General features: G+C 61.1%; 1 protein-coding gene across 1 annotated transcript in view; it reads right to left on the reverse strand.

The window, feature by feature from the left end:
• Nucleotides 1-1,182: 1,182 nt before the first annotated feature.
• SLC7A5 (solute carrier family 7 member 5) overlaps nt 1,183-24,158 on the reverse strand; it is a 28,976-nt gene continuing 6,000 nt past the window's right edge. Inside the window, exons 2-10 of the mRNA XM_027977720.2 lie at nt 17,644-17,769; nt 9,000-9,105; nt 8,575-8,619; nt 8,090-8,213; nt 7,574-7,677; nt 7,112-7,208; nt 6,447-6,596; nt 4,676-4,853; nt 1,183-3,639 (exon numbers count right to left, since the gene is read on the reverse strand). Of these exons, the coding sequence (XP_027833521.2) occupies nt 3,584-3,639; nt 4,676-4,853; nt 6,447-6,596; nt 7,112-7,208; nt 7,574-7,677; nt 8,090-8,213; nt 8,575-8,619; nt 9,000-9,105; nt 17,644-17,769 (986 nt within the window). The 3' untranslated portion in view covers nt 1,183-3,583. The remainder of the gene's footprint in view (nt 3,640-4,675; nt 4,854-6,446; nt 6,597-7,111; nt 7,209-7,573; nt 7,678-8,089; nt 8,214-8,574; nt 8,620-8,999; nt 9,106-17,643; nt 17,770-24,158) is intronic.

The following is a 24,158-nucleotide window of genomic DNA, read 5'->3' on the forward strand; positions in this document are numbered from 1 at the left end:
GATCCAGTTCTGTGTGCCTGGCCCCCATCCCCACAGCCAGGCGAGATCCCACACCCTCGTGGTGGTTTTGGCTAACCCCTGATGTTAGAGGCTCCTGCCTCGCTGCCCACACCCCCACCCTACCAGCCCCTTCCCAAGAATATGGGGACCCCGAAGAGAGAGGTCTCCTGCAAGAGCCAGCACTCCTCCACCTTCTTCCCCTTCTCCAAATAAACATCCTCTCTGTGCCTGGGTGCCCAGGGTTTGAGCGACACAGGCTGTTGGGTGAACATGCCTGGTTCTTCTCCCAGCCCCCAAGGGACATTTCTCTCCTCCCTGCCCACAGAGGACCCAGACCCGCCAGCTCTGCTCAGACAAGTGTGTTAGGCAATTCACTTGGGCTGGTTTGAGACCTATCCTTTTTGTGTCCAGACCCGTTTCCATCAGCGGCCGTGGCAGGCATACGTCCTCCCCTCACTGCTGCTGTTGGGACAGACAGGGGACATTAATGCACGTGTCCACGTCTCACAGAGCTGACCCGGGACTTTGTCCAGCTGGGCCCCTGGAGCAATTGAGGGGCTGCAGGATGGACAAAGGCATGCGCAGCGGACCTGCTGAGGGCAGCACCGGGACCCAAACCCAGGGGCTGCAAGGAGCACCACTGCAGAGGCCCCCCAAGGCCCCACATCCCAGCAGACGGAGCTGGCTCAGCAGCTGCCATGGACAGGCTGTGGCAGCCCAGGGGTGCCCTTCCCATTCTGGCACACCTATCCCTGGCTGTGCAAGGCCCTGCGAGGAATGGAGTTTGCCATCAACAAGTGAAGGCTGGCGTGGCTCTCGGCCCTGCTCCATCCTGAGGCTGTGTTGTGGAAGCTTGTCCTTCCCTCTGACCCCAAGCTGGCATGTGCCTCCCCCTGTTGCTGACCCCTGCCTGGTGACTCCAAAGGCCTGCAGGTGCCAGGAGGCCAAGCCCATCTGCTCTCCTCTTCTCGGCTTCAATGCCTCTCCCAAGAAGTGGCTCCAAGTTCCAGCTCAGTGCCCTTGCCTCCTCCCTGGCCTTGCTCACCTACCTGTTAATGAGTGAATTGAGTGAGTGCAGTGACTAAATAAGCCGGGCAAGGAGCTGTGTGATCACCACCCTCCTCCTGGAACTTCCCTCACCCAGAACTTGGCGCAGAAGAAAAGACAAAAGACCATCAGCAGTGCTTATAATTCCAATTCTTAAAAAACAGATTTCCCCAACAAAACACAAAACTCCCCATCCCAAAGCAGCTAAGCGTAACACGTTAGCGTTAACAGCATTAATAGCAGAGAAAGGCGCTAAGTCATACACGCAACATCGTGGCTGGCGGCTGACACAGCCGGAACCCAAGGGGCAGCACGGCTGCATGTCGCCCCACAATAAATAAACACGGCGCCCTCCTCAGGGAGACGTGAGGGTGAAGTGAAGCACAACGGCTGGACAAACACGCGCCTGTTATGCCAAAATCTGGCTTAAAAAAAGATTAACCCACAAGCAGGAACGCTCAGGACACCTGTCAGTAGTGTGATCAGGAGTGGAGTTGGCCCAGAAGGCCAACGTGGCAGAACCAGGGTGCCCGGGTCCCAGAGCCCCAAGAATGCAGCCCAGGCCCCCAACCTGCTTTCACAGATGCTGGGGAGCCACATCCCCAGTCTTTCCGTATAAAGGGAGCTCAGGGCCCCCTGCCCCTGCAGGGGTGACAGTACCCCATCCCCCAGGCACACATCCCAGGGAGGCCACCACCAGGTCACATCAAGAGCTGGTGGTGGACCACGAGGTAACCCTAGTGGCGCCCCCAGGGCCCCGCGGGAGGAGGCCGAAATCTGCCACAAGACTGCTGGAGCCCCGTGGAGAGGCAGAGGGCAGTGCCCCATGTATACCCAAGAAAACTGAGGCCCCAACAGTCTCACGTCAGGCCTCCAGCTTCCTCGGTGATGTTCTGCCTCCAGACGCTGAGCCGGGCCCCAGACCGTGGCCTGGGAGGATTCGCTTGGTGAGGAGACGTCAGTGGATGCTATGTTGGGAGCTACAGGCTGGCAGAGTCTCCTGACCAGCATGGGGAGGGAGGGCTGGACATCTGGCTGCCTCCACTTCAGCTTCAATGTCCATCATGGGCACCCCTAAGCTGTTCTTTCTGGGCCTATCGGACCACATGGGGCCCCAGAGCCCAGGTGGGTGATGGCTGGACTGGCCACGTGGAGCTCACGTGGCCCCTGGGAACCAGCAGCAGCTTCTTCGGCTGCAGCTGAGCAACGAGGCCCAAGGGCTCAGCTCAACCCCACCCTGGTGAGATCAGGGGTCATAGGCCAAGGCAGGGCCTAGAGGGAAACTGACCGCAGATGACACTGCTCCCCAAGCAGGCTCCGTGGAAGACAGAGAGCCTGCCCAGCAACACCAGATGAGCTTCTGGGCCTTGGCTGCCTCCAGGGGAGAACGCTATGGGAACTACAACAAAAGCCTCCTGTCGGGGCTGGGGGAGGCCGGGTGTGCGTGCTGGCCCCAGCAGGACTCAGGCAGCCTCCGGAGCAGGTGCAGCCGGGGTGCTGAGGCTGGGCGCCAGGGACAGGTGACGGGGGCGGGGCCTTGGCCAGGAGCTGGGAGCACCCCAGACAGCTGCCAGGGCTGCAACCCAGCCCTTGAGGCCCGGGGTGGAGGGGGGCACTCATGGGACACAGATGAGAAGCCCCTGAGGGGTCGAGGTGTCTGCTTACAGATTTCAAGTGTGAGGCTTTGAAAGAGCTAGAGCTTGATTGCAAAACTGATGCAGAACAGGCCTGAGGCCGCACTGCCCACCATCTGCCACAGGAGCCACTGGACTCCTCGGGCCTCTGCTCAGGCTGGCGTTCAGGGTTGGGTGTACAGACAGGACCCTGGAGATGTTCTGAGTGACAGGGTGTAGCCCCCCGCACCCCCCACAACTGCATGTACTGACGGGAGGCCCAGCTGCCCCTGATCTCTGCTTGGAGCCCCCTGTCCACAGCAGGTGCCAAGGCACCGCTGTCCACCAGCCCGAAGGCCCTGCTTCTACAAGCCTCTAGGCGTTCTTTCTCTTCTCCGGGGGAGGGTAGGGAGCTAGCGCAGGGCTTTAAGGCAATGAGACGTAAGCCCGGAGGTTAGTTTCACGAAAGTCACTGCATCTACAACAACGGAGAAACAGGGAAGCCGAGCACATGTGTCCAGGCCACCATCCGGAATCCGGTGACAGGACCTGGCCCCTCGGAAGAATGCTGTGCTGCAGACAGCGTCTGGGAAGAAAACCTTTCCATCCCATTTCTTAAAAAAATAATTGTCTTGGTAATGTTAACCCGACCCAAGACTAGTTAAAAAAATAATACAAATAAACGAAGGTGAGAAGGGAGGAGGCCCAGTTCGGGAGGAAGCCCGCGGCCTCCTTGGTCCGATGTTCCTGCCTCCACACTCGAGAGGTATCCGCGGACGTCCGCCTTCAAGGGACTAAAATCGTACCAGGGTTCACTGTGGCCTGGCTGCCCCCTGGGGCAGGGACAGCGGGGGCCCCCGGCAGAGCTGCCTGGATGGTGGGACCGAGTTGTTCTCTCAGGGCAGCCTCCTGGTTCTGGTCGCTTACGTCTCCTGGGGAACCACGTGCATGAGCTTCTGGCACAGGACCGTCGTGGAAACTGCCGGGAAGAGAGGGCATTACTCGGGTGCCCTGGCCTGGTGCCTGAGGGTCAAGGCTGCACGGGACGTGGGCTCACCCAGCCCTGCTGTCTGAGTGCCGAGGTTGTAAGAGAAGCCAGGAATTCACGTGTGGGCATCAGGCCCCAGGCCTCCTGCTGGTGGGGCATGGCCTGCGCCCCTGGCTATCTGCTGGGACTATTACTGGAGGGTGGCGGGGATGGTCAAGGATCCTAGCAAGGGAGGATCCTAGCAATGGAGGCAGCAAGTGAGCTGCCTCCACCCCTCACCCCAGTTCAGACCCCGGGACCCATAACAGGATGATGGGCCTGGCTGCCCGCACACCCACCACAGGCCTCAGAGGGGCTGAAGCAGGCGGGTGTGTGTGCTATGGCCCAGGTGATGCGAGCATCACTAGGGGGGCATTTCAGGACAGAGGGGCCCTGCGTGTGTGCGACCACTAACATCATTTCATTGACAGACAGTGCCCTGGGCCCCAGGCAGTTGGCCAGCAATTCTGGGACGGCTCCCTGGGGGCTGTTTAAGCCCACCCAGGAGCCTGTCGTTCTAACGGCGGTCTCGGCGCAGGTCCTGAACAGGCCTGTCAGCAAGTCCCGTGACCGCTCTGAGAGATCCCGTTTTCTCCTCCCTTGCTTTTCTAGGTCAGCCGGCTGGCTTTAAGCTGGCGGCAGACGGGGAGGGGCGGGGGGGGGGATGCTTTTGTTACTTGGCAAGAGCAGCCTGGTTTTCTGGAATCCTTTGTTTTGAGATTAGCTGGTGCCAGGCTCAGCGTCTTATCCTGAAATACGTGGGCCAGGTCACTGCCAGACAGGCCTGGCTTGGCCACTGCGGGCCCCTCAGCCAGGACCTCGCACATCCTGATGCGGACCGCCCCCACTCCTGCCAGTGACCCAGGGCGGGGGGCACTGCCCGCTGTGCTGCTCCTGGCCACTGGACTGAGGTCAGAGGAGCACAGCCAGGTGGGCGGGACAGACCCCCGGGGGACGGAGGAGGCCCGGCAGGCAGGGAGGCACTCACAGATGCTCTGGAGCAGCCACTTGGGCTTGTCTCTCCACCAGACCCCGAGGAAGTAGACGGGCAGGCCGCTGAGGATGATGGTGAAGCCGATGCCGCACTCCACGGGGGTCTTCCAGAAGGAGACGGCGATCAGGAAGAGGCAGGCCAGGATGAAGAACACTGGGAGGGCCAGATGAACCTGCCGGGGGGCTGCAGCTGACTCTGGGGAGCCTGGAGTCTCCTCCGTGTGTCTCCTCCCGTCCACACCTGCCACGACCCAGCCACCCCTGGAGCCCTCTTTCCACCCCTGCTGAAGCTGGCCTTCCCCGGGGCGCACCCGGCCTCTCCCACAGACCACCAGAGAGCCCTGTGCCTGGCTGAGCCTTCTTGATCCAAAAGGGCCACCATGCTGCCTGAGCAGCCTCTCTGCTGTCTGCCAGGGCCTGAGGTTCCCTCGGGCTGGCCTCCCTGAGCTGCACTGGCCTCTTGAGAACCGGACCCTGCCGCGTTCTCCGTTTACCCAGCTCAGCACCGGGCAGCAGGCAGTAATTACCCAAAGACCAGCAGGAGCCGGCGGGTGAGCAGGAACAAGCAGGCTTCTCAAGGTCAGAGGAGGGTGGACTCCCAGGTTCCCACATCACAAGGAGGGAATCCTGCCCCCCACCACGGTCGCCTGATGGGGGGGTGACACCTCTGGGAAGACTGCGGCCACCACTAACAAGCAAGGTGTGCCTGCCTTCTCTGAGGGCCCTTGTCGACAGGCTGGACCACAGGTACACAGCCGCTGGGCAGAGAGCCCCACCCACACGCAGCCAGGGCAGAGAGCCCCACCCACACACAGCCAGGGGCCCAGGGACACTCGTCCCCCTCTGCAAACACTGTGCCTTCTGCCAGGAGGCCTGTCTACACACGGACTCCACCCTCTGTCTACACACTGGCAAGAGACCTGGGGAGAGCAAGGGTCCCATAAGGTCAGCCCAGACTGCCTGTACCACAGCTGGCCTCACGGGGACAGCACCCCCCACAAGCAGGGAGCCAGGTGGACCAGGGCACTGAGGTCGCCCTGGCACCCGGGGAACCTGTCCAAGGCAGGAAGGCCAGGCCTGGCCTCTGCAGGACTGCTAGGTGGGGAAGCAGGCAAGAGGCCTGTGTCAGCTGCAGAGGGGCTCCGCCCTCGATCCGACACCACCGTTGGGGGACAGAGCTAATGTGTTCGCCAGGGCCTTGGCAGGTGTGTGGCCCTCTCTGTGCAAAAAAACAGTTGCCCTTGGGGAGCTGCCCCCATTACCAAGTGAAGGAAAGGGAGAAGGCCCTCTCAGGCTAGGCGGACAGGGGGCAGACAGTCTGAATGGACCAACTGAGGACAAAGCTGGGGGACATGTCCCACGCTGCAGCCTGTCGCAGCACCCCCATCCTTGGTTACGCCAGCGCCTGGCCCTCCCCAGACAGCGTGGCAATCCTCACTCTCCCCACCCCCTCGGCCAGGCAGTTCAGTGCTGTCCCAGGCTATTCGGTCCCCTTCCCCCCCACACCCGCCTGGCGTGGCAGCCGTCTTCTGCCCCTCTTCTTTTGGCAGAAGACAAGCTCTAGGAGAGCAGAGCTTTAGGGGGTCATTTGTGATCTTGAATGAACCCCAACACCTGGAATCACACACTTGGCCATCAACAGTCGTCTACCAAACTCAGTCCCTCGTCCAGATCAGAAGGTGTTCACGCACTGATCAAGGTGCCCTTGGGGAAGATGCCCTGAGCCCTTGTCTGCGGAGGGGACAGCGTGGACGCCCAGCCCTCACCTTGATGGGTCGCTCTAGCTCCGGTTTCTGGTAGCGAAGCCAGAGCATGCCAGCAATGGCCAGGGCCACGCAGAGCCAGTTGAAGAAGCTGAAGAAGTTGATGACGGAGAAGATGTCTTTGGAGAAGGCGTAAAGCAGGGTCATGACGCACTGCAAGCAGAGGGCAGGCTGTGAGCCTCAGGACGTGCTGTGGGGAGGGATGACCGCACGCACCCCTTCCTGTCTTAGCGGAATAAGTGGTCTGCACCACGCGAAGGTCCTCAGAGCAAAGGGACGTGCTGATGGCAGGGTGGCTGAAGCCCTGGGCTTCACGGAGGTGGCAGAGGCCACGCCTACCCTGGTCGGGACGTTTGGCATCAAGTGGCTCTATGCTGATTTCAGATTTTTTTTTTTAAACAATTACCGTGTATTAATTCTGGAGAAACAAAACACTATCTTGTGCTCTCTGGCATCCAGGGGCACGTGTGATGAAGGGTACTCACTTGCGCTCACCTGTCTACATCTCGTCTCAGCCTGATCCTCAGGCTGGCTGGCACCGGGTGGAACCAGCACCAGGGGTCCCCAGACAGGGCGTGGCCCCCTATCTCAAAGCCCCCAGTGATCTCCAAGGAACACGCCTGTCCTCCACCTGCCAGTGACCCCCTACGTGGAGGGCGGGGACTCACTGTGAACACCAGTGAGGGTACAGGCGTCAGCAGCCGCGGGTGGATCATGGAGAGGATGGAGGGAAGGTGGCCCTCCCGGGCCCCCACGAAGAACAGCCTGTGGACAGAGGGGTGGCGGTCAGCCTCAGCCGAGGGACCCGGGCATGTGGGGGTGGAGGGGCCTGTGCCGTGGGCCTCGGTGTCCCTCGAGGACGGCTGCTGAGGGGTCCCATCAGCCCTGGCCCAGCAAGGTCCAGATGAACCCACGACGGTCTGGATGGACAGGGTAGCTCTGTCACCTCTAGGCAGGGATGGGGGTTATTTCCGAGTCACGTGAACATCCTGACAGCTATGTTATTACAAGTAACAAGAAAGAGAACCCTGAGAACTCATGTGAGGAAGCTGTGTGCAGTGGCGACCCACACCCTGTCCTGCTCTGGCCCCGCGGGGCCTGCATGACAGAGCCGCCCTGGCCAGGCTCACCTGGAGGACGTGAAGAGGGACCCATTGACGGAGCCGAAGCAGGACAGGCCCACGAAGACAGGGATGATCCAGGACATGACGCCCAAGTGGTAGTTCCCGAAGTCCTGGATGGACACGGACCGTGAGCCCTGCCCCCAGGACAGCCCCCGCCCTGCAGTCCCTTCCTGAGACACCCCCGGCCCTCATCCACACGACCCTCCCCAAGGAGCTCAGTATTTATTCAGATGGTGGACCAGCCTCTGAGGTGGGGCTAGAGGTGTGTAATGGACTCAGCCCCTCATCTCTAAAAATAGCTGGTGCCAGGACCAGCACTGCTGAGCCAATCTAAAACCGTCCGGGCAGCCTGAGCACCAGCGCCGTTAAAGCCTCCTGGGACCCCCACGCGCAGCCAGCACCCTGCACGCCCGGCAGGCCTGGCAAAGCACCAGCTCAACCCCTCCTGGTAGGAGGGTGGTTTGCAAAGGAGAGGCCCACTCTGCTCCAGTCTGAGCTCAGAGGGCAGGACTGGCATCTTACCACGGCCACGGCCTCCGACGTGAGCATCTGCTCGGGGGTCAGCGTGGTGAAGTAGGCCAGGTTCGTCAGCACGTACACCAGGGTGACGATCGGGAGTGAGATGATAATGGCCAGGGGCAGGTTTCTGAGAGGACCGGGTGGGCAAGTCAACAAAACAAGGCCCAGCACGGGGCCAGCCGACCCCTCAGTGGCTGAGCCCACACCTCACTGCCGGGGGAGCGGCACGTGGCTGGAAGGCGGTGCACGGGGCAGGGCAGCTGTTCAAATGTGGGCCAGCAACCCAGCCCGTATCTGTGAAGTGGGCTTCCTACCCTTTCTGTGGGAGTATGCTATTCAAGGCCTCCTGCCCTCCATGAGCCCAACCCCAGGGACCCTCCCTGCATTGCACTGGGCTGGGCCCAAGAATGGGCTCTTGGATACAGCGAGGCTTCTTCCTCCTCTCAGGTGAAAATGATGAAAACACACACCTCTGTTCACACACGTACCTGTAGGGATTAATCATCTCCTCTGTGACAAAATTCAAGTAATTCCTAGAATTCAGAGAGCAGACTTTTACCATACATTTCTTTTGTCATCGGAACAAAAGAACGTAGGTTCCATGGGACCCTTCCCGGCTGCCCTGGGTGGGGAGAGGGGACCCCCACAACCCCCAGGCCCCTACTGAGATGGCGATGGTCCTGCCCCTCCCCACGCGCCCGGGCAGCCGCACAGTCTCCAAAGGGTCAGCAGTGTCCCTAGAGGTTTATCTGGGGAGCCCCTTCTTGGGGGCCGAGAAGAGCACCAGGGCTGCTATGGGGGCCCCTCTGTGCTTCCTTGGGATGTGAGGGGTCTCCTGTTTCCAGAATCACCACGGCCGACCAAGATATGTGGGTTTCTGGGCGCGCTGGGGCCCAGGCGTTCTAGAACCTACCATCCCCCGTAGGCAAAGAGGCCGCTGTACAGCGCCAGCACAATGTTCCCCACGTCCACTTTGGTGCCTTCAAAGGAGTACTTGGGATCCAGATTGGCTACGCCACCTGGCAGAGGCCAAACAGACAGAAAGGAGCTCTGGGTTAGACAGCGTGGCACCGAGGGCAAGCCACAAGTTCCGGAATGTTCCTGGAGCAAAACATGGTCACAGACAAAAATGCAACAGATGAGATGCACCTGTGAGCCACCCGGGGCCAAGGGCCTGGGGGCCAAGGGAGCTCGGCTCTGCCCTGAGCGTGAGGAACGCAGCCCCCAGGGCCTTCCTCTGGACCCCCAGATGGGACTGGTGGCTCTGCAGACCCCTAGCTGTGCTGAGCACCCCTGCCTGTCTGTGCCTGGGGGACAGGACACCCCGTGACGTGGCTCTGGGGCAGAGACCTGCTCTCCCCCTCAGCACCAGGAGCCCAGAGCTGTAAACCCAGGCTTCTCACCCTTGTCCCTGGCTGGACGCAGCAGACCCAAGGGGCTGTAGCTGGGGAAGGACGGTGGGCTGCTCTCTAACCCAGATGGATATACGGGCTCTTGGACACAAGGGGGCTGGCTTCTCAGCTGACCATTTCTACCCTAAAGGGCCCCAGGTGTCCTGGGCTTGTGGCCGCACGGGTCGACCTTTGCCCCACCATCAGCTGGCACCTCTGGCTATGACTCCTGCGTCCCAAAAGGACACGTGTCACCGGATTTAGGGCCCCAGGAAACCAGGCTGGCCTCAGCTCCATCCCTCCCTTTTCCTAAATGAGGCCAAATCCAGATTCCTTTAGACGTCTCACAGGGGCCCCCCTCAACCTGGCACAATAGACATGAAACATGGGGGTCTCAGAAGGGTTCTTGGCTACCAGCACGGTGTCTGGCCTGCCTGTTCTGGACTGTTACACAATCGGTGAAACGGCCCCTTCATACCCAGGGCCGGAAAGACTTGCTTCATAATGAGGCACCAGCCTGACAGTAGGTGCGGACACAGTAGGGGTCAGCCAGTCCCCACGGGGGGTCAGTTCCTGGCTCCCCAGCTCTGGGGGTGGTGGTGGCACTGATATACACCTCAGCGACTATCACCTTCATGGGAGAGGCTTGCAACAGAAGCAGAGGTGCTAAGGGGAGCAGAGTCAATGTGCTGGGCACACGGAGCTGGAGGAGCTGAGCGTCAAACTGAGACAGGGACAATCTCTCACCTGCAGGTGAGGGTCTGAGCAGGGGATGGGGAGACAGAGGCTGCCTTGCCACCCCTGGGGCACAACTGGGAGGCTCCCGTGAACCCCTCCTTCTACTCAGCTAAAGCCTGCACTTCCTTCCAGGCAGCACCCATTTCCTCCAGTAAGCTCCTCAGGGGAGAGGTGGACTCTTAGTGCCTGTTTCTGGGTCCGCATGCCTGCACTGTCTGCCCTTCACCTCCAGCCTAAGCTGGGAGATGGATGGGGGATGGCCGCTTCTGCCCACCAGATGAGGCCACGGTCTCGTGATGAGCACGGGCTCTGAGGCGGCTGGCACCTCACCCAGCCCACCACCCACATGTGATCCGAGTAGGATGCCTGGGTCCCGAGACTGCCCGGTCACAGGGTGATCAGCAGGGCCGGGGGCGGCGCAGAGAGCTGGACAGTGCACCTCAGCACAGCACTCAGAGCCTGGCCAGTCCCCACGCAATGTTCTGGAATGTACATCCCTTTATATCTGTCCCACCATCAGGGACATGGAGGCTTGGGCCACCTGCCAGGGGCCTGGCTCTGGGACCATGAGGCGCCCGCTGCTCTCAGAATTCTGCAGCTGCTCCCAAGAGCCCAGGGGAGCCCCTAGTGGCTCCACCATCCCCGGTCTGCACAGATCCCGTACCCCCACATGCCTTGCTGCTGCCGCCACTGGCTTCTAGGGCATCAAAGGTCTCTGCCAACAAGGGCTCCTTCCAAGGAGCGAACCTGCCTTTCTCCTCAACCTGCGCCACTTCCCCACCAGGACACGCCTCCTTGTCTCCTGCGGATTCATGGGCAGCTTCCTTGCACACAGGCTGTGAGATAGAGCTTGGTGCATCTGCTAGAACTGGCTCCCACCTCAAGCACAACCCTGAAGCAGTGACACTGTCTGCATGTGTGTGCACGTGGGTGCACACCCAGGAACACACACACGTGCACTTATGGGCTAGAGACACCGCTACGCAGAGCAGCTGCTATTTTTGCTGAGGATGAAATTCGAGGCTTGAAATACAGGCTGGGTTTTCAAGTAAGAACCACGGTTTTTATCCCTGATGTCTGGAAGCTTGTTTTCATCAAGGGTTTACTCAGCTCTGTGGACAACCAGCCTGGTGTCCTGACGTGAAAGCATCATCGCCCCGAGACGGTGGATGGAATTTCTGTCCCCAGAATTTCCTGGATGTACAGGGTGACTTGTAGCCTTGAAACCCCAAGAAAACACAGTGGCTATGCCCGAACTCAGACTGAACAATCTCACTGGGCTGCCCAGAGGCCTCTGAAGGACAGGTGTAGCTGGGCCATCCTTCGGGGAGCTCCTGGGTTGTCTGGGGCCTCATTCCCTGTCTACAAAGTGTCCAACTCCCCTGGAGGAAAGTGGACATCCCTGCATCCCAGACCCCACATCCCCACCCCCACCCCGTCATTCCTGGCACAGCATGGGGGTTGGGGGGAGCTCCGCTGGGAATCTGGCAGCTTTGGGCTCCGACCCACTACTGCAAGCCCCTCTGGACTGCCCCTACCCCGTCACCTGAACTGCCCTCCCACTGAACTGCCCCAAGTGAACGCACACAGGCCCCCTCAGCGGAGCCCCTGGGTCTGTCCAGCTTCTGTCTGCCGGAGGGCCTCCCAGACCAGGGCCGCAGCTGCACCAGGCACCCAACCAAATGCTGTCCGATCGCTGCTCTCCTCCCCACGGGCGCCTTGGAGCAGGCGCCGGCTCTGCTGGCTCCACACGGCACTTGGCCGGGGACCCCCAAGACGGGCACAGCTTTGGGGTGGCTGCGAGGGGACAGTGGCCCCACTTGCCCACGCCTTCCACACATCCCGTCACGAATGGGGCTCTCAACGCAGCTCTGGAGAGCTGAGGGGGGCCACCCGCCTGTCTCCAGAACAGCAAAAAGCCGAGTGAGGTGGCCAGAGCCCCACGGGGTGATGTGTGCAGGCAGCTGTCCAGTGCCAGCGGCCAGCGCAGGGGACACACATGGGGTAGCCCTTCTGGGAGGGCAGAACCCAGACTCCACACAGTGGTCTCAGCCACCCACCAGCCCCGGCAAGCAGGGGACATGGTGCTGACCGGAGATACACCTGGGGCTGTCATGGGGGTAAGGGCGGGGTGGGGGCCACCTGGTGGGCGAAGGCGTGTGCCGCTGGACAGGGCACGAGGAGGCTCCCCCAGCAGACGCTGCTGGGCAGGATCCTGCCCTACAGCGATGGCAGGTGTCTGGGCCACGTGCAAGGGCTCCCACGGACCCCAAGCTGGAGTGCGAGTCTTGTGTAAACATAGAGCTCCAGGCACCAGACAGACGCGAGAGAAATGACTGTGCCGATCCCCCACCCCTGCCCATGACCACGGAGCTCCCCACTCCAGCTCTGTCCTCACAGGGCCCGCAGGCCCACGAGAGGCAGACAGGAAAGTCACCAGGGCGGACAAGCGGGGAGGCCCTCTTGTGGGGCCTGGGGTGTGGGAACTCCAGCAGTTCAGTGGGGTCCCCTGGGCCCCTCCTTCTCTGGGGCTTCTCTGCAGACCTCACAGGGCCACAGGAAGGTGAATGCTAGCAGACAGCCACACACTGGCCCTTGGGCAGCTCTGGGCACCAGGCAGGCCTGCCTGCCCGCCAGGATCCCTCTGAGAACAAGGGGGACTGGGAGGGGAGTGTTCACAAGGCCCCAGGGAGCCCATTTCAGGAAAAGCAGCCCAAACCCCTGCGTCATGCAGACAGGGCCGTGGGAACCAGCCAAGAGAGCCCGGGGGTGCAGGCACCCCACCCTCAGAGGGGCCATGTGCACACTGGGACGCGCCAGCCCCTCTGGATCAGAGGACAAAGGCTCACCAAGGTCTCTGTGTCCCCCTGGGACCGGCCTGGCCTGTCACCCTCACCACGGCTGGGCCTGGGCCCGGGCATGGGAACCCGCAGCCAGTCTGGAGATGGCGGCTGGCAGAAAGCCAGAAAAATCCCAGGGCCTCAGCGTGACCAGGACTCGCCCCTCCTGCCACGGCCCCTAGAACCCCTCCCCGGATGGGAGGCCGACTGTGAGAAAGTCACCCCCTCAACCAGGGCGGGGGACGTCCACTGTGCTGGAATCTTTCGCTTGGTCCTTCCATAACTCTTGGGGTTCCACACAGTTATCGTGTACGTGGTGCCAGGTGCTAAACAGGGTACCCCCAACAGTTCATGTCCCCTCTGGAACCTCAGAACATGACATGCTCTGATAAAGGGTCTCTGCAGATGTAATCAAGGCAAGGATCGCGAGGTGAGACACCATGGACTAAGGTGGGCCCTATTCCCCAAGCGTCCTTGTAAGAAAGAGACATGGGGGCCACGTGAGGATGGAGGCCGTGTGATGTGGCCACGAACCTGGGAAGCACTAGGCAGGAAGGCCCCTCCTGTGAGCTGCGGAGGGAGCTCGGCCTGGACTGGGGACTGCTGGCCCAAGACTCTGAGACCGAAACTGCAGTGTCTGAAGCCCTGTCTGTGTCCTGTGCTGCGGCCACCCCAGGACACTCTGCAGAGTGAGGGCTCAGACGCCCCCGTCTCCACCCTGCAACACATGGGCACGGTTGGGACGTGAAACAGCCTGGCCATGGACCCCGCCTCTCCATCACTGGCCGAGCAAGCAGGTGCTTGGCTGCAGGGCTGAGCTCTGCCGAGAGTCAGCTATGCCCTCTGCTCCATCCACAGACCAGGCATCCCTGGCGGGGGTGGAGTGGGGTGGGGAGGTGTTACATCTACAGTGGGCTTGTCAGGGGTCCTCTCTCCCGTTTCCCCACCCTGGGCTGGGCACCTGGGGTCCGGTGCCTGTTTTCTGGCTCTGCCTAAGGGGGTGGGGGGCGAGGATGGGACGGTTCCCACAGCCAGCCCGTCTACTGTGTCATCCATCTTTTAAACTCCTGGAGGAGCTGCCCTGGTATGAAGATTCAAAGGACCCTCTCCCCACTGCACGGGCAGGCAAATCCGCGAGCACCAACCGTGCCCACTGCACAGGCTGGGAGACCCCCGAGCACCAATAGCACCCAGCACAGGGCTTTGCCCTGCTGCCGCCGGCCTGCTGCTGACCACCCAGGGCAGGGCTGAGTGGGGGCGGCAGGGAGACAGAGCCAGCTGCCAGGCCTTTGATTTCTTCTGGGCGGGCCACACAAGCAAAGCATGTGGGCTGCACAGGCCGACAGAAAGGTCTCAATTAAAAACCATCAAAGAGCACCCGAGGGGGTGAGCTGCCTGCATCAGTCCTGCCACCGCGGCTGAGGCGGCCCATCTGCACGTGACCTGCTACTCTGGGCATCTGGCCCGCCAAGCGCCGGCCCTGTCTCCCGGGGCATGGGTGGCTGGGGGAGGACGGAAGCCCAGCCTTGGGGCCCCAGTCAGCGTCCTGCAGTTCTAGTGTGGTCCCGACCCCTCTAAGACGGCCTCTGTCACGGGCACCCTGAGTCCTGCACTGGGGTGGTCAGGCCCAGGAGCATCCGAAACGTCTCCCCCCGACTTTGAAGAGAGCAGCTCTGCTCACAGGCTACTCGAGGCACCTGCCCACGACCCAAAGACAGGCCTGGGGCTGCTGTGGCCACTTATCATATGAGGATGTGAGGCTCCAGGAGGCACAGTCTCCTGGAGAGACTGGTCCGAGCCCCAGATCCTCCCGGGATGAGGGTCTCCTCCAGGCCCCACAGCTCCCCGCCCACCGACCTCAACCACCAGCAGAGCTGCTCAGGGCCTTCCCCACCACCTGCCGACACCACCCTGGGGCAGGATACAGGGTGGGCAGACCCGAGGGAGCTTATGTCCCTGCACACGGTGACCGTCCACAGTGGCCTCCACACCCAGGACTCCTGCTGAGCCCAGTGCCAGGTGAGGTCGCGGGGCTCCTGGGGGGGCTGTGGGGCGGGGCTGCCTGGTCCCCTCCCATGACCTCCAGCAGGGTCACCCTTTATCTGCAGGGTGACCACAGCCACAGCATCCACGCACCCACGAGGTCCCACCGTGTGTCCTCTGGGCAGGGCTGGGCTCCAGAGACTCGCCTTCTCTGTACCTTTCCCACCCTCCAATCCAGGAACATTCGGCTGAGGGCCTTGCAGGTGCTATAGGTAATCGGCCAACAGACAAAAGCAAAAACACAAAGAGCTGCCCACGCTTCTCTTCTCGCTCAGCCCTGGTCCTCAGGGCTCCACTCCCAACCCTGCCGTTGGGCCTGCTGCTCTGTGGCCTCCCCCAGCTGAGCCGTGCCCGCTGGGATCTGAGATAATCTGTCTCCCCCTTCCTGAAAAGGCTAGGAGTGGTCTCGAGGGCCCATACGCCCAACTCCCCCACCCCCAGCGAGCCCCTCCCACACCTGCAATCTCAGTCCAGGACTGCAGAGTGGTCCCTGGTCACACCAACCCCCGCTCCGGGCCTCAGAAAAGCCATCCTCATCAGGGCTGACCCTCCCCAATCCGAGTTTTCTATTCATGGGTCTGGTCCTGGGGAAGGAGGATGAGAAGGAGGGCAACAACTGCCTGTGAGTCTCACGGCATCAAGGATGAGGCCACAGAGGCCTGCAACCGGACCTGCTGGCCCCACACCCCAGCCCCTTCTGCAGCCCCGGGACCCCTGGGCTCCAGGCAGGCCGGAGGGGCCAGGCACTGGGTGAAGGACAGCAGAGACAATGCATGGGCCAGTCTGTGAGACACAGGTCATGCCCTCCAAGTGCAGTGCGGCCTGCGGCCTTCCAGGCACCATGGTGCTGAGCCCCGCCTGAAGGGTCCTGGCCCTCCTGCCGAGGTTCAGCATGGGACCCTGCGGCAGCCACTGGAGCGGAGATCAGGCGGCGGTCATGGGGAAAGGGCGGTTTCCACAAAGTCCTCTAGAAGGGAGGGGACCATCTGGAGGAAAACCCGTAGACAGGAATTCTGCAGACGCTGCACTGCCTCCCAGGTTCAGAAAGGAATGGCTTCAGGGGGAGGATGTTTTCCACGACAACAGAATTATAAACACGTTATGTGTGCAAGCTGAACAAAAGCGCTTTGCTATCCCTGCTGAAATCTGTGTTCACAGAAGTCCAGTCTCCTGCATTCCTCGTCAGTCTGCATCTTATCACACCAGCCAAGCGAGTCTCCCTCAGCAAGTCCTCCTTGGGAGACGTGACACAGTTCCCAGCGGGCCAGGCTGGTGGCACAGGAGGGGTTTCTGCTCCCACCTGTCGGTTCCCACTGTAAGCTCTAGACGGCAGGGAGTCCCCTCCGCCTTGACCACACCCCCTTGACACCTGGAGCCTGGCCTGGCCAGCGTGCTATAGACACAGTCTTGTCTTCAGGAAAATGCTGGGGCGTGAGATCCCAGGAAGACAGGAGACACAGGCTGGTCTCCCACCTCCTGCCCCCGACGCTACTGGCACCTAGATGCAGAATGAGGCTCCAGGGTCTCTCCTTACACACGGGGCTGGGGTGGGGACCTCAGCCCCGCAGGACCACTGACCTGCGGCAGCTGAGCAGATGGCCAGCCTGGCCTACCATCCAGCTGTGCCTCTGTTCACCGAGACACCCCCTTCAGAAACGGGGTTGACTCCACCTGCCCCCGCCCGCCCTGGATAAGCTCTGTGGGCCACCCATCATGCCACGTGGGTGGCCACCGTGGGAGGGGTGGGGATGGCGGGCGGGCATCCACATGGCACCGGGGGCCCTGGGTAGGGCACGGGGGCTGGGGGCACGGTCCCAAGTGGAAGATCCACCAGCACTGGCAACAACACCTCCTGGCCACGCTCCTGACACAGCAGGCGCATCACCGAGCTCTCCCCTCAACCCCCGTCACCACCAGGCCTGCCCTGTGTGGACAGGGGACCACGGTCTGCATGGTGGACCCATTTCTCCCACTGCTCCAGGGAGCAGAAACCCCTCCTGTGCCACCAGCCTGGCCCGCTGGGAACTGTGTCACGTCTCCCAAGGAGGACTTGCTGAGGGAGACTCGCTTGGCTGGTGTGATAAGATGCAGACTGACGAGGAATGCAGGAGACTGGACTTCTGTGAACACAGATTTCAGCAGGGATAGCAAAGCGCTTTTGTTCAGCTTGCACACATAAAACGTGTTTATAATTCTGTTGCCGTGGAAAACATCCTCCCCCTGAAGCCATTCCTTTCTGAACCTGGGAGGCAGTGCAGCGTCTGCAGAATTCCTGTCTACGGGTTTTCCTCCAGATGGTCCCCTCCCTTCTAGAGGACTTTGTGGAAACCGCCCTTTCCCCATGACCGCCGCCTGATCTCCGCTCCAGTGGCTGCCGCAGGGTCCCGTGACAACTTGCTGGTGACCACATTCACTTGGCCTACCTCAGCATCAGCGCTTCTCCTGGGACCACCCGACCCACTGACTCCAGTGAATCCCCTTAGCCAAGGTGGTGGATCTGGGGCCAGGTGTCCAGAGACAGCCCCCCGACCCTAGGCGCACTCACCCTTTCCGATCTGGATGAAGCCGAGCAGGATGATCAAGGCCAGCGCCAGCAGCTTGGCAGCGGCGAAGGCGTCCTGGACGCGGGTGGCGGCCTTCACGCTGTAACAGTTCACGGCAGTGAGTAGCACTGTGGAGGCAGGGCAGCGAGTGAGTGCTGTGGAAACGCGGGCAGAGGGGCAGGCACTCCCCAGCCCCTTCCCTGGGTCTGACCATCTGGACTTTAGAAGGGAGGGGACCCAAGGCCACAGGCTGAGCACAGGTGCCCCCAGGCTGCCATAAGGTAGTGTTTCCTGATGGACAGATTTCAACCTCCCACGGGGAATCAAAACACCTCCACCTGCACCTGAGTCCCTCCAGGGGGCACCCTTGAGAAGCACAAGCTTCCATGGTTGGGGGGGGGCGGGGTGTGCACGCAGTCACCTTTCTGCTCCCACCTGACACCAGCACAATTTATCCGACACCCTAATCTCTCAAGGGGGGAACCCTCTCTTCAGAGGGTCCTCGGAGGATCCCCCGGGGACACAGCGCATGAGGCCTAAGCCTGACAAGCCGGGGAGGGAGGGTGCAGGGGGTGCTGAAGGAGACGTACAGCCGGGGGCCCCATTGGTTAGACCAGAGAACCAGCGCCAACTCTGCTGTTGGTGTCAAGGCAGGTACTGAAGACCCCACCCCAAGGCAGTCCCCGCGGCGGGGTGGGGACGTGGGGCGGGGGCACAGGGCAGGCAAGCCGGACTCCACAAACTCAACAACACAGGCAGGCCCCACCTGGGACCTGGGGAGACCCCAGACCTGAGTGGGGGCAGGGGCTGAGTGCTCAGGGGCCTGGCGTGAAGGCAGCCAACTCTGTAACTCAAAAGCAAACAGAAGGAGATGACAAGAAAGAAAGGAACCAGCCCCACCCATGCCCTCCTCCACCGCATCCCTTGTGGATGAGATGAAAACAAAGGAACGAACCAGCCCCCAACACCCATGCCTTCCTCCACCACGTCCCCCGTGGAAACACGCCCGGCGTGACGGCTCTCAGAGTGGCTCTGCCTCATGCCACTGCTGACACCAGCTGCCCAGGGGGCTGGCCAGGGCGCAGGTGGGGCCTTTTATGCTGGGTGGGCTGGCAGTCAAACATTAACCGGACGGCCTGGAGCCATGGGAAGGACATCTGTCCACCATGCCCCACACACAGCGCTTCTCCAGACAGAACCAACCTGGGCTGGCAGGTGCCACATGGCTCCCTCCCGAGCTAAATTAATTACATGTACTTTTACAAAGTGAGAGAAAGGCCCCCAAAGAAATAAATCCACGCTAATTAACCAAATGAGACACGACAGTCCAGGTGGGCGAAAAACAGGACATGGCCCCATGAGCTCTGGTTAGGACCAGCCCCTACCCACAGCTTCTCTCTCGGAAATTAACTGATATCGAAACGCCACCCTCCCTGTCCTTTTCTCTTTGCTGTGCTAAGCCTGGCTGACACAATGGCTGATCAGGACTGTCTGTCCCGCCCCAGAAAGTAGGGGTTAAAATCTGCCTTAAAACCAGTTGCCTTTGGCCCCTGCTCCTAAACTGAAACCTTCAGATGTTCCCCACACCAGGTACGACAGTGGAGGGCTGTGACAAATGGACCCAGAGTGGCCCTCACTCATGGGGACGCTGGCCAGGCCCCTAGGGCTCCCAGTTGGTGGTCCTGCACTTGTCAGAGGCAAGCTGGTGGACAGCCGACTCAGGGTGGTGGGGCCCATGTGAGGCCTTGAGAATGTGGGGGCAGAGTCCCTGCCAGGGCACCAAAGCTCTCTTCAGTGGCAGGAGCGGAGCCTTGGCTGGGAGAGGCTCAGATGAAGGGGCCGACGTGTGCAAGGGGCAAACAGCACCAGTGAGCCTCAGCGTGTGGCTCGGGGGTGGACACACACTCAGTCCAGGCCCTCCAGGTCAGCCCCAAGACAGCTGTCCTGTATTACGCACATCAGCACTGCCACTCCCAGCACAGAAGAGGAGCCAGAGGCTTAGAAAGGACCCCTATCCTCTGTGACAGGGGCAGACCTGGGACTCTGGGGCCCCTCGGATACACACCCCGCCCCCTCTGTGGGTGGGGAGAGGTGGAGCGGCAGGGAATTCCTTCTCCTGAGCATCCAGGATGATGCAACTCACCACGTGGCTGGGACCCAGGGTGAGGGGGCCCTGGGAGGCCAAGCCAAAGTGCCCGCCCACCAGTGGCCCGAGGAGCCTGGGCACAGCAGACGGCGAGGAAGCGTGGGGGGAGGAGGGACCTTTCCGGGCAGTCCTACATTTCCTCAGATGGAAAGTGACAACCCTGAGGCCTTGGTTTCCGTATGCAGCAAGAGGCTGGCAGATTGCATCACTCCTCCATTCATGCTCCAGGCCAGGGCGGAAGCCGGAAGCCGGGGCGGGGCGAGGGGGGCGGGCAAGGCGGGGGGCGGGGCGGGGAAGAGGCGTGGCCAGAGCCACGGGGAGGGGGAGACGGCGCTCCTGCCCAGCAGCCCTCGCTGCTGTCATCTCCGCACACCTCAGCGGGTTTGGGGTCTCCGCCCCAAGGTGAGCGGGAGCTCCCCTCCCCACCCCACAGATGAGGTCTCTGAGGATCCAGGAAGGGGGTGTGGCTGGCCAAGCCCAGCCCCAGGGCCCCCCTTCAGGGAACCAGAGCCCTACCCTGCAGGCGTCCCAGCCCCTGTGGACCCAGGAAAGGGGTGTGGCTAGCCAAGCCCAGCCCCAGGACCCCAGGGCCCCGTGGACCCTGAGCTTAGCTCTGTCTCAGACAGTGGAGGCTCTGCGGTTGGGAGGAAAATGGGCTGGATCCCAGGACAAAGGGGACTCTGTAATATTCCTTTCTTTTACAAAAAGAATAAAAACATAGGAGACGTTAATGTTCATTGACTTTGGCCGATAAGTAAATGCTTTACTACTCCTCATAATGTCTTCTATACCGGGCTCCATCCTAGCCTTAGACAGCAGGGCTGGGAGGACGTCTGGGAAGCTGGGTCGGCCTCTGGCTGCCCTGGCTTTAAGTCCATCACCTCAGCAAGGCGCCTCAGCTTCCACACCACAGGATGGAGGGGGCATCCGGGTGGAACCAGGGTCTCTGCTGTCACCACCATGGTTAGGGGCAGCCCCCACCTGTGCTTCAGGGCAGGGGGCACAGTCACCCCAGGGCACCAGCAGGCAGGCACTGGCTGGAAGCCGGCCCCCTTGGGGTTCCCAGTGCTGACAACCCCCAGATAAACACCAGGCAACAGCTGGGGCCGGAAGATAGAGACTGGTGGGCTCGGGAGAGGAGCGGCTGTGGGCTGTGGGCAGATGGCAGGGCAGGCGGGGCCTGGTGGCTGGTCCCACAGGCTTTCAGGGCCGGGTCTGTCCTGGCCTTGTCTGGCTGTGACATGCCACCTTGCTGCCCTGCAGGGGTGCCCCAGTTCTACCTTGCAAGGGGGTTGGGGCCTCAGGTTTCCGCTAGTGGGCCAGCCACCTCCTGCAAAGTCACCATCCCCCCATAACGAACTCACAGACTTGCACTTGCACCCATCCTCATGTCTGGGAGGGCAGGACATGCTGCCCAGTGAGGGAGGGACACCCCCGGCCGGCCTGGGGGCTGCTCGCAACCCATGGCCGCCTGGACCACTGGTCACGCTTACAGCCTGACCAGGAGCGTCAACTCCAGCTGCAACCTGGCCGACCAGGTGGCTTGAGTTCAGAGTCCTGTCCGCAGACTGCCAGCCACCCCCACCCGCGATGCCGACTTGCAGGTAGAAGGCACTCTGAGCAGGGTGAGCATACAAACGGGAGGCGTGCACCAGGGAACTTATCTATCTGAGCAGCACCTAAAGGCTCTGCCCAGCCTTGCTCAGCCTGACCTCTCACCCCGGCCTGACCGGTTATCTCACTTTCCAGGCCTAGGGTCCACCTCCGATAACTCTTCACACACAGGCTGTCTGCTGTCAGCCACTGGGGGCAAGCCTCCCAGTATATGCTGGACTTGAAACACAGTGTTTCACTTAAAAACACCAAAACAAAACACACCAAAACCCATTTCCCTCTCTGACTGAGGGTAAAACTCTCATGAGCCTTATCAGGGCTGCCCTTGGATTCTGTGCATGCCAATAACAAAATAACAACCTTATCAGCTGGGGCGAAGTATGAGCATCCACTGTCTACACCGCACTCAGTGCCCTCAGGGTCCCTCACCCTAACCGCCTCTGCCAGAGTTCAAACACACCAGAGCAAGGTCGTGGGCAGGCAACAGAACCATCCAGAACCATAGCATCTGGGGACTGGCTGCCCCCACTCATCAGAAAATTCAGCCACCGTCCCCATGTCTGTAAGGGGGCTGCAGCCATGGACCCTCCCTTGTCCCCAGGTCTGCAGGGACCATCCACCCCCAACCCCCAGAATGAAAGGATGAAGGGCCCATGGACCAGAGCCTGGAACCTCACTAGCAAGAAGCTGCCAGTGAGTCTCTTTGAAAGAGGTGCCTTTTTTTGGATCCTTGATAAAAAAGGACCAACACTTGAGGAAAAGACAGTCTGAGGCCCCACACAGGTGGGAGGGGCTGAGATGCCAGGGAGATGAGCACCGTATTATCAGAGCTTTGCTGGCAGGCCCCCAGCAGCGCCCCAAGACAGCCCTCGGTGGGCCCTGAGATGGGAGAGGAAGTGGCTGGCAAGCCACACGGGTTGCAGGAAGCCAGGCCAGCTGGTCTCCTGGGGCAGCAACTGGTACCGGGCCAGAGAGCAGCAGGTGCTGACCACTATGACCGCGGCCGGACGAGCCCCAGGCCCAGGCAGCCAGCCTGCCCATCGTCGGAGCCTCTACCCGTCAAACAGGCTCACTCACTGGGCATCTGGACCCAGAGCCCTGGCTGCAGGTGGGCCAAGGCGGCTGGGAGAGTGGCTGGCAGTGGGGCTGACTGCTGGAAAAGCAGCAAGTCGCTCTGGGGTGTGTGTCCTGCCTTGACCCTATTGTCCAAATCCACTCGGCATGCAGGGACCCAGGGCTCAGAGGGTACTCGGTGAACCAGCCCCTCCGCTCTGGTCCTGGACTCCCTAACGTCCTCTGGGCTTGGGGCAAGCCCCCTCACCCCCAGGCCCAGCCTCCATGGTGGCCTGCGCCCTGCACCCCGCATTTCTTCCCTTCCTGCCCTAACTCCCCCCCACCCAATAACAGACTGGTCTCCCATTGAGTGTACCACCTCCCAGAGCATCTGACTGGGCAGGCCCAAGAACCCACCATTTCTGGTGCTGTCCAGAGGACCCACATGGAGAACCAGCAGCTGACTTCACGACGTGTAATTCCCCTTTACTGGCTCCAAGAGAGTGAATGCCCAGGACCCACCCATACCCCAAACATCTGAGGAGGCCAGCCTCACCTCCAGAGGCACTGAGTGCAGACTCTGCGCAGGGCGACAGCTCGGCTCCAGGACCACCAATGACCCCGGCACTGGCCACTCAAATCGGAGCTTCCAGAGTCTGGAGCACTGAATGAAAATGAGGGAATTCCAGGGGCAGGGGCTGCTCGGATGGGACCCAGGATTCCATCTAGTTCCCATGTCCAATCTCTGCAGAGACAGGCCGTGGACGCAGGAGCAGGCAAACACAAAACCGCAGTCCAGTTGGGACACAGCCCTTGTCGATCACTGATTTCTTATGAAAACAGTTACTAATAGGCCGAGTCACATTTTCAAATGCGACCAGCCCTGGAACATGTGTTTCGTGTTTTCCATTTTTAACTTGGGCTGGGTGACACCTGGCCAGAGCTCCCCCACCCTTGCTCAGAGGCAGAAGTCTCAGCCAGCCTCTGAAACCGGGACTGACGCTTCATTTCAAACACACCAGAAAGAGGCAGGTTCAGTCCAGTCTGAGATCTGCTGACACGCAAGCTCTGAAGTTAGCAGGAAACTCCACATATAGCCACATCTCATTTTATTGGGTTCTTCCAAAGCAGAGCCCTGCAGAGTAAACAGAGGTTCCCAAAGCCTCTCCCACAACCCCAAGAACACCCAGGAGCCACAGGAAGGAGCCCTTCTAAGTTGGTCCTGATTTCTCACATGCTGTGTGATCTTGGGCTGGTGACTTAGTGGGTCTGAGCCTCTGTATTTCCTCATCAGCTAACTGGGAATACTGCTGCAGGCCCTGACTATCGAGCCTGCAAGTTACTAAACTGAGCGGTCACGGCCAAGTGAAGATGTGCTAAGGAGCCGAGGCTGTGTGTGCGGGTGTCTCCAGTTAGTATCCATCCCCGGCTCGCACCTCTATGGTCTGGAAAGCCCCACCTCACTGCAAACCCGCTGCACCTGAGGGGGATGGGACCCCACGGCCCCCACTCCGAAACCTAGTTTGCTAGTTAGGGGAGGGGGGTGAGGACATCCAGGCCTCCCGAGCCCCACTCCTGTGCGGCGGCCCCTTGCCTAGGGTCTTCAGCACCGGTGCCTGTGACAGGCTCCCACACTGTGCTACTGCAGACCTGGTCAGCCTGGGCGGCCTGGGCATCACACCTCCCAACCAGGTGGTCCCACGT

The sequence above is a fragment of the Ovis aries genome, chromosome 14, assembly GCF_016772045.2.
Source record: "Ovis aries strain OAR_USU_Benz2616 breed Rambouillet chromosome 14, ARS-UI_Ramb_v3.0, whole genome shotgun sequence".
Taxonomy (NCBI): domain Eukaryota; kingdom Metazoa; phylum Chordata; class Mammalia; order Artiodactyla; family Bovidae; genus Ovis; species Ovis aries.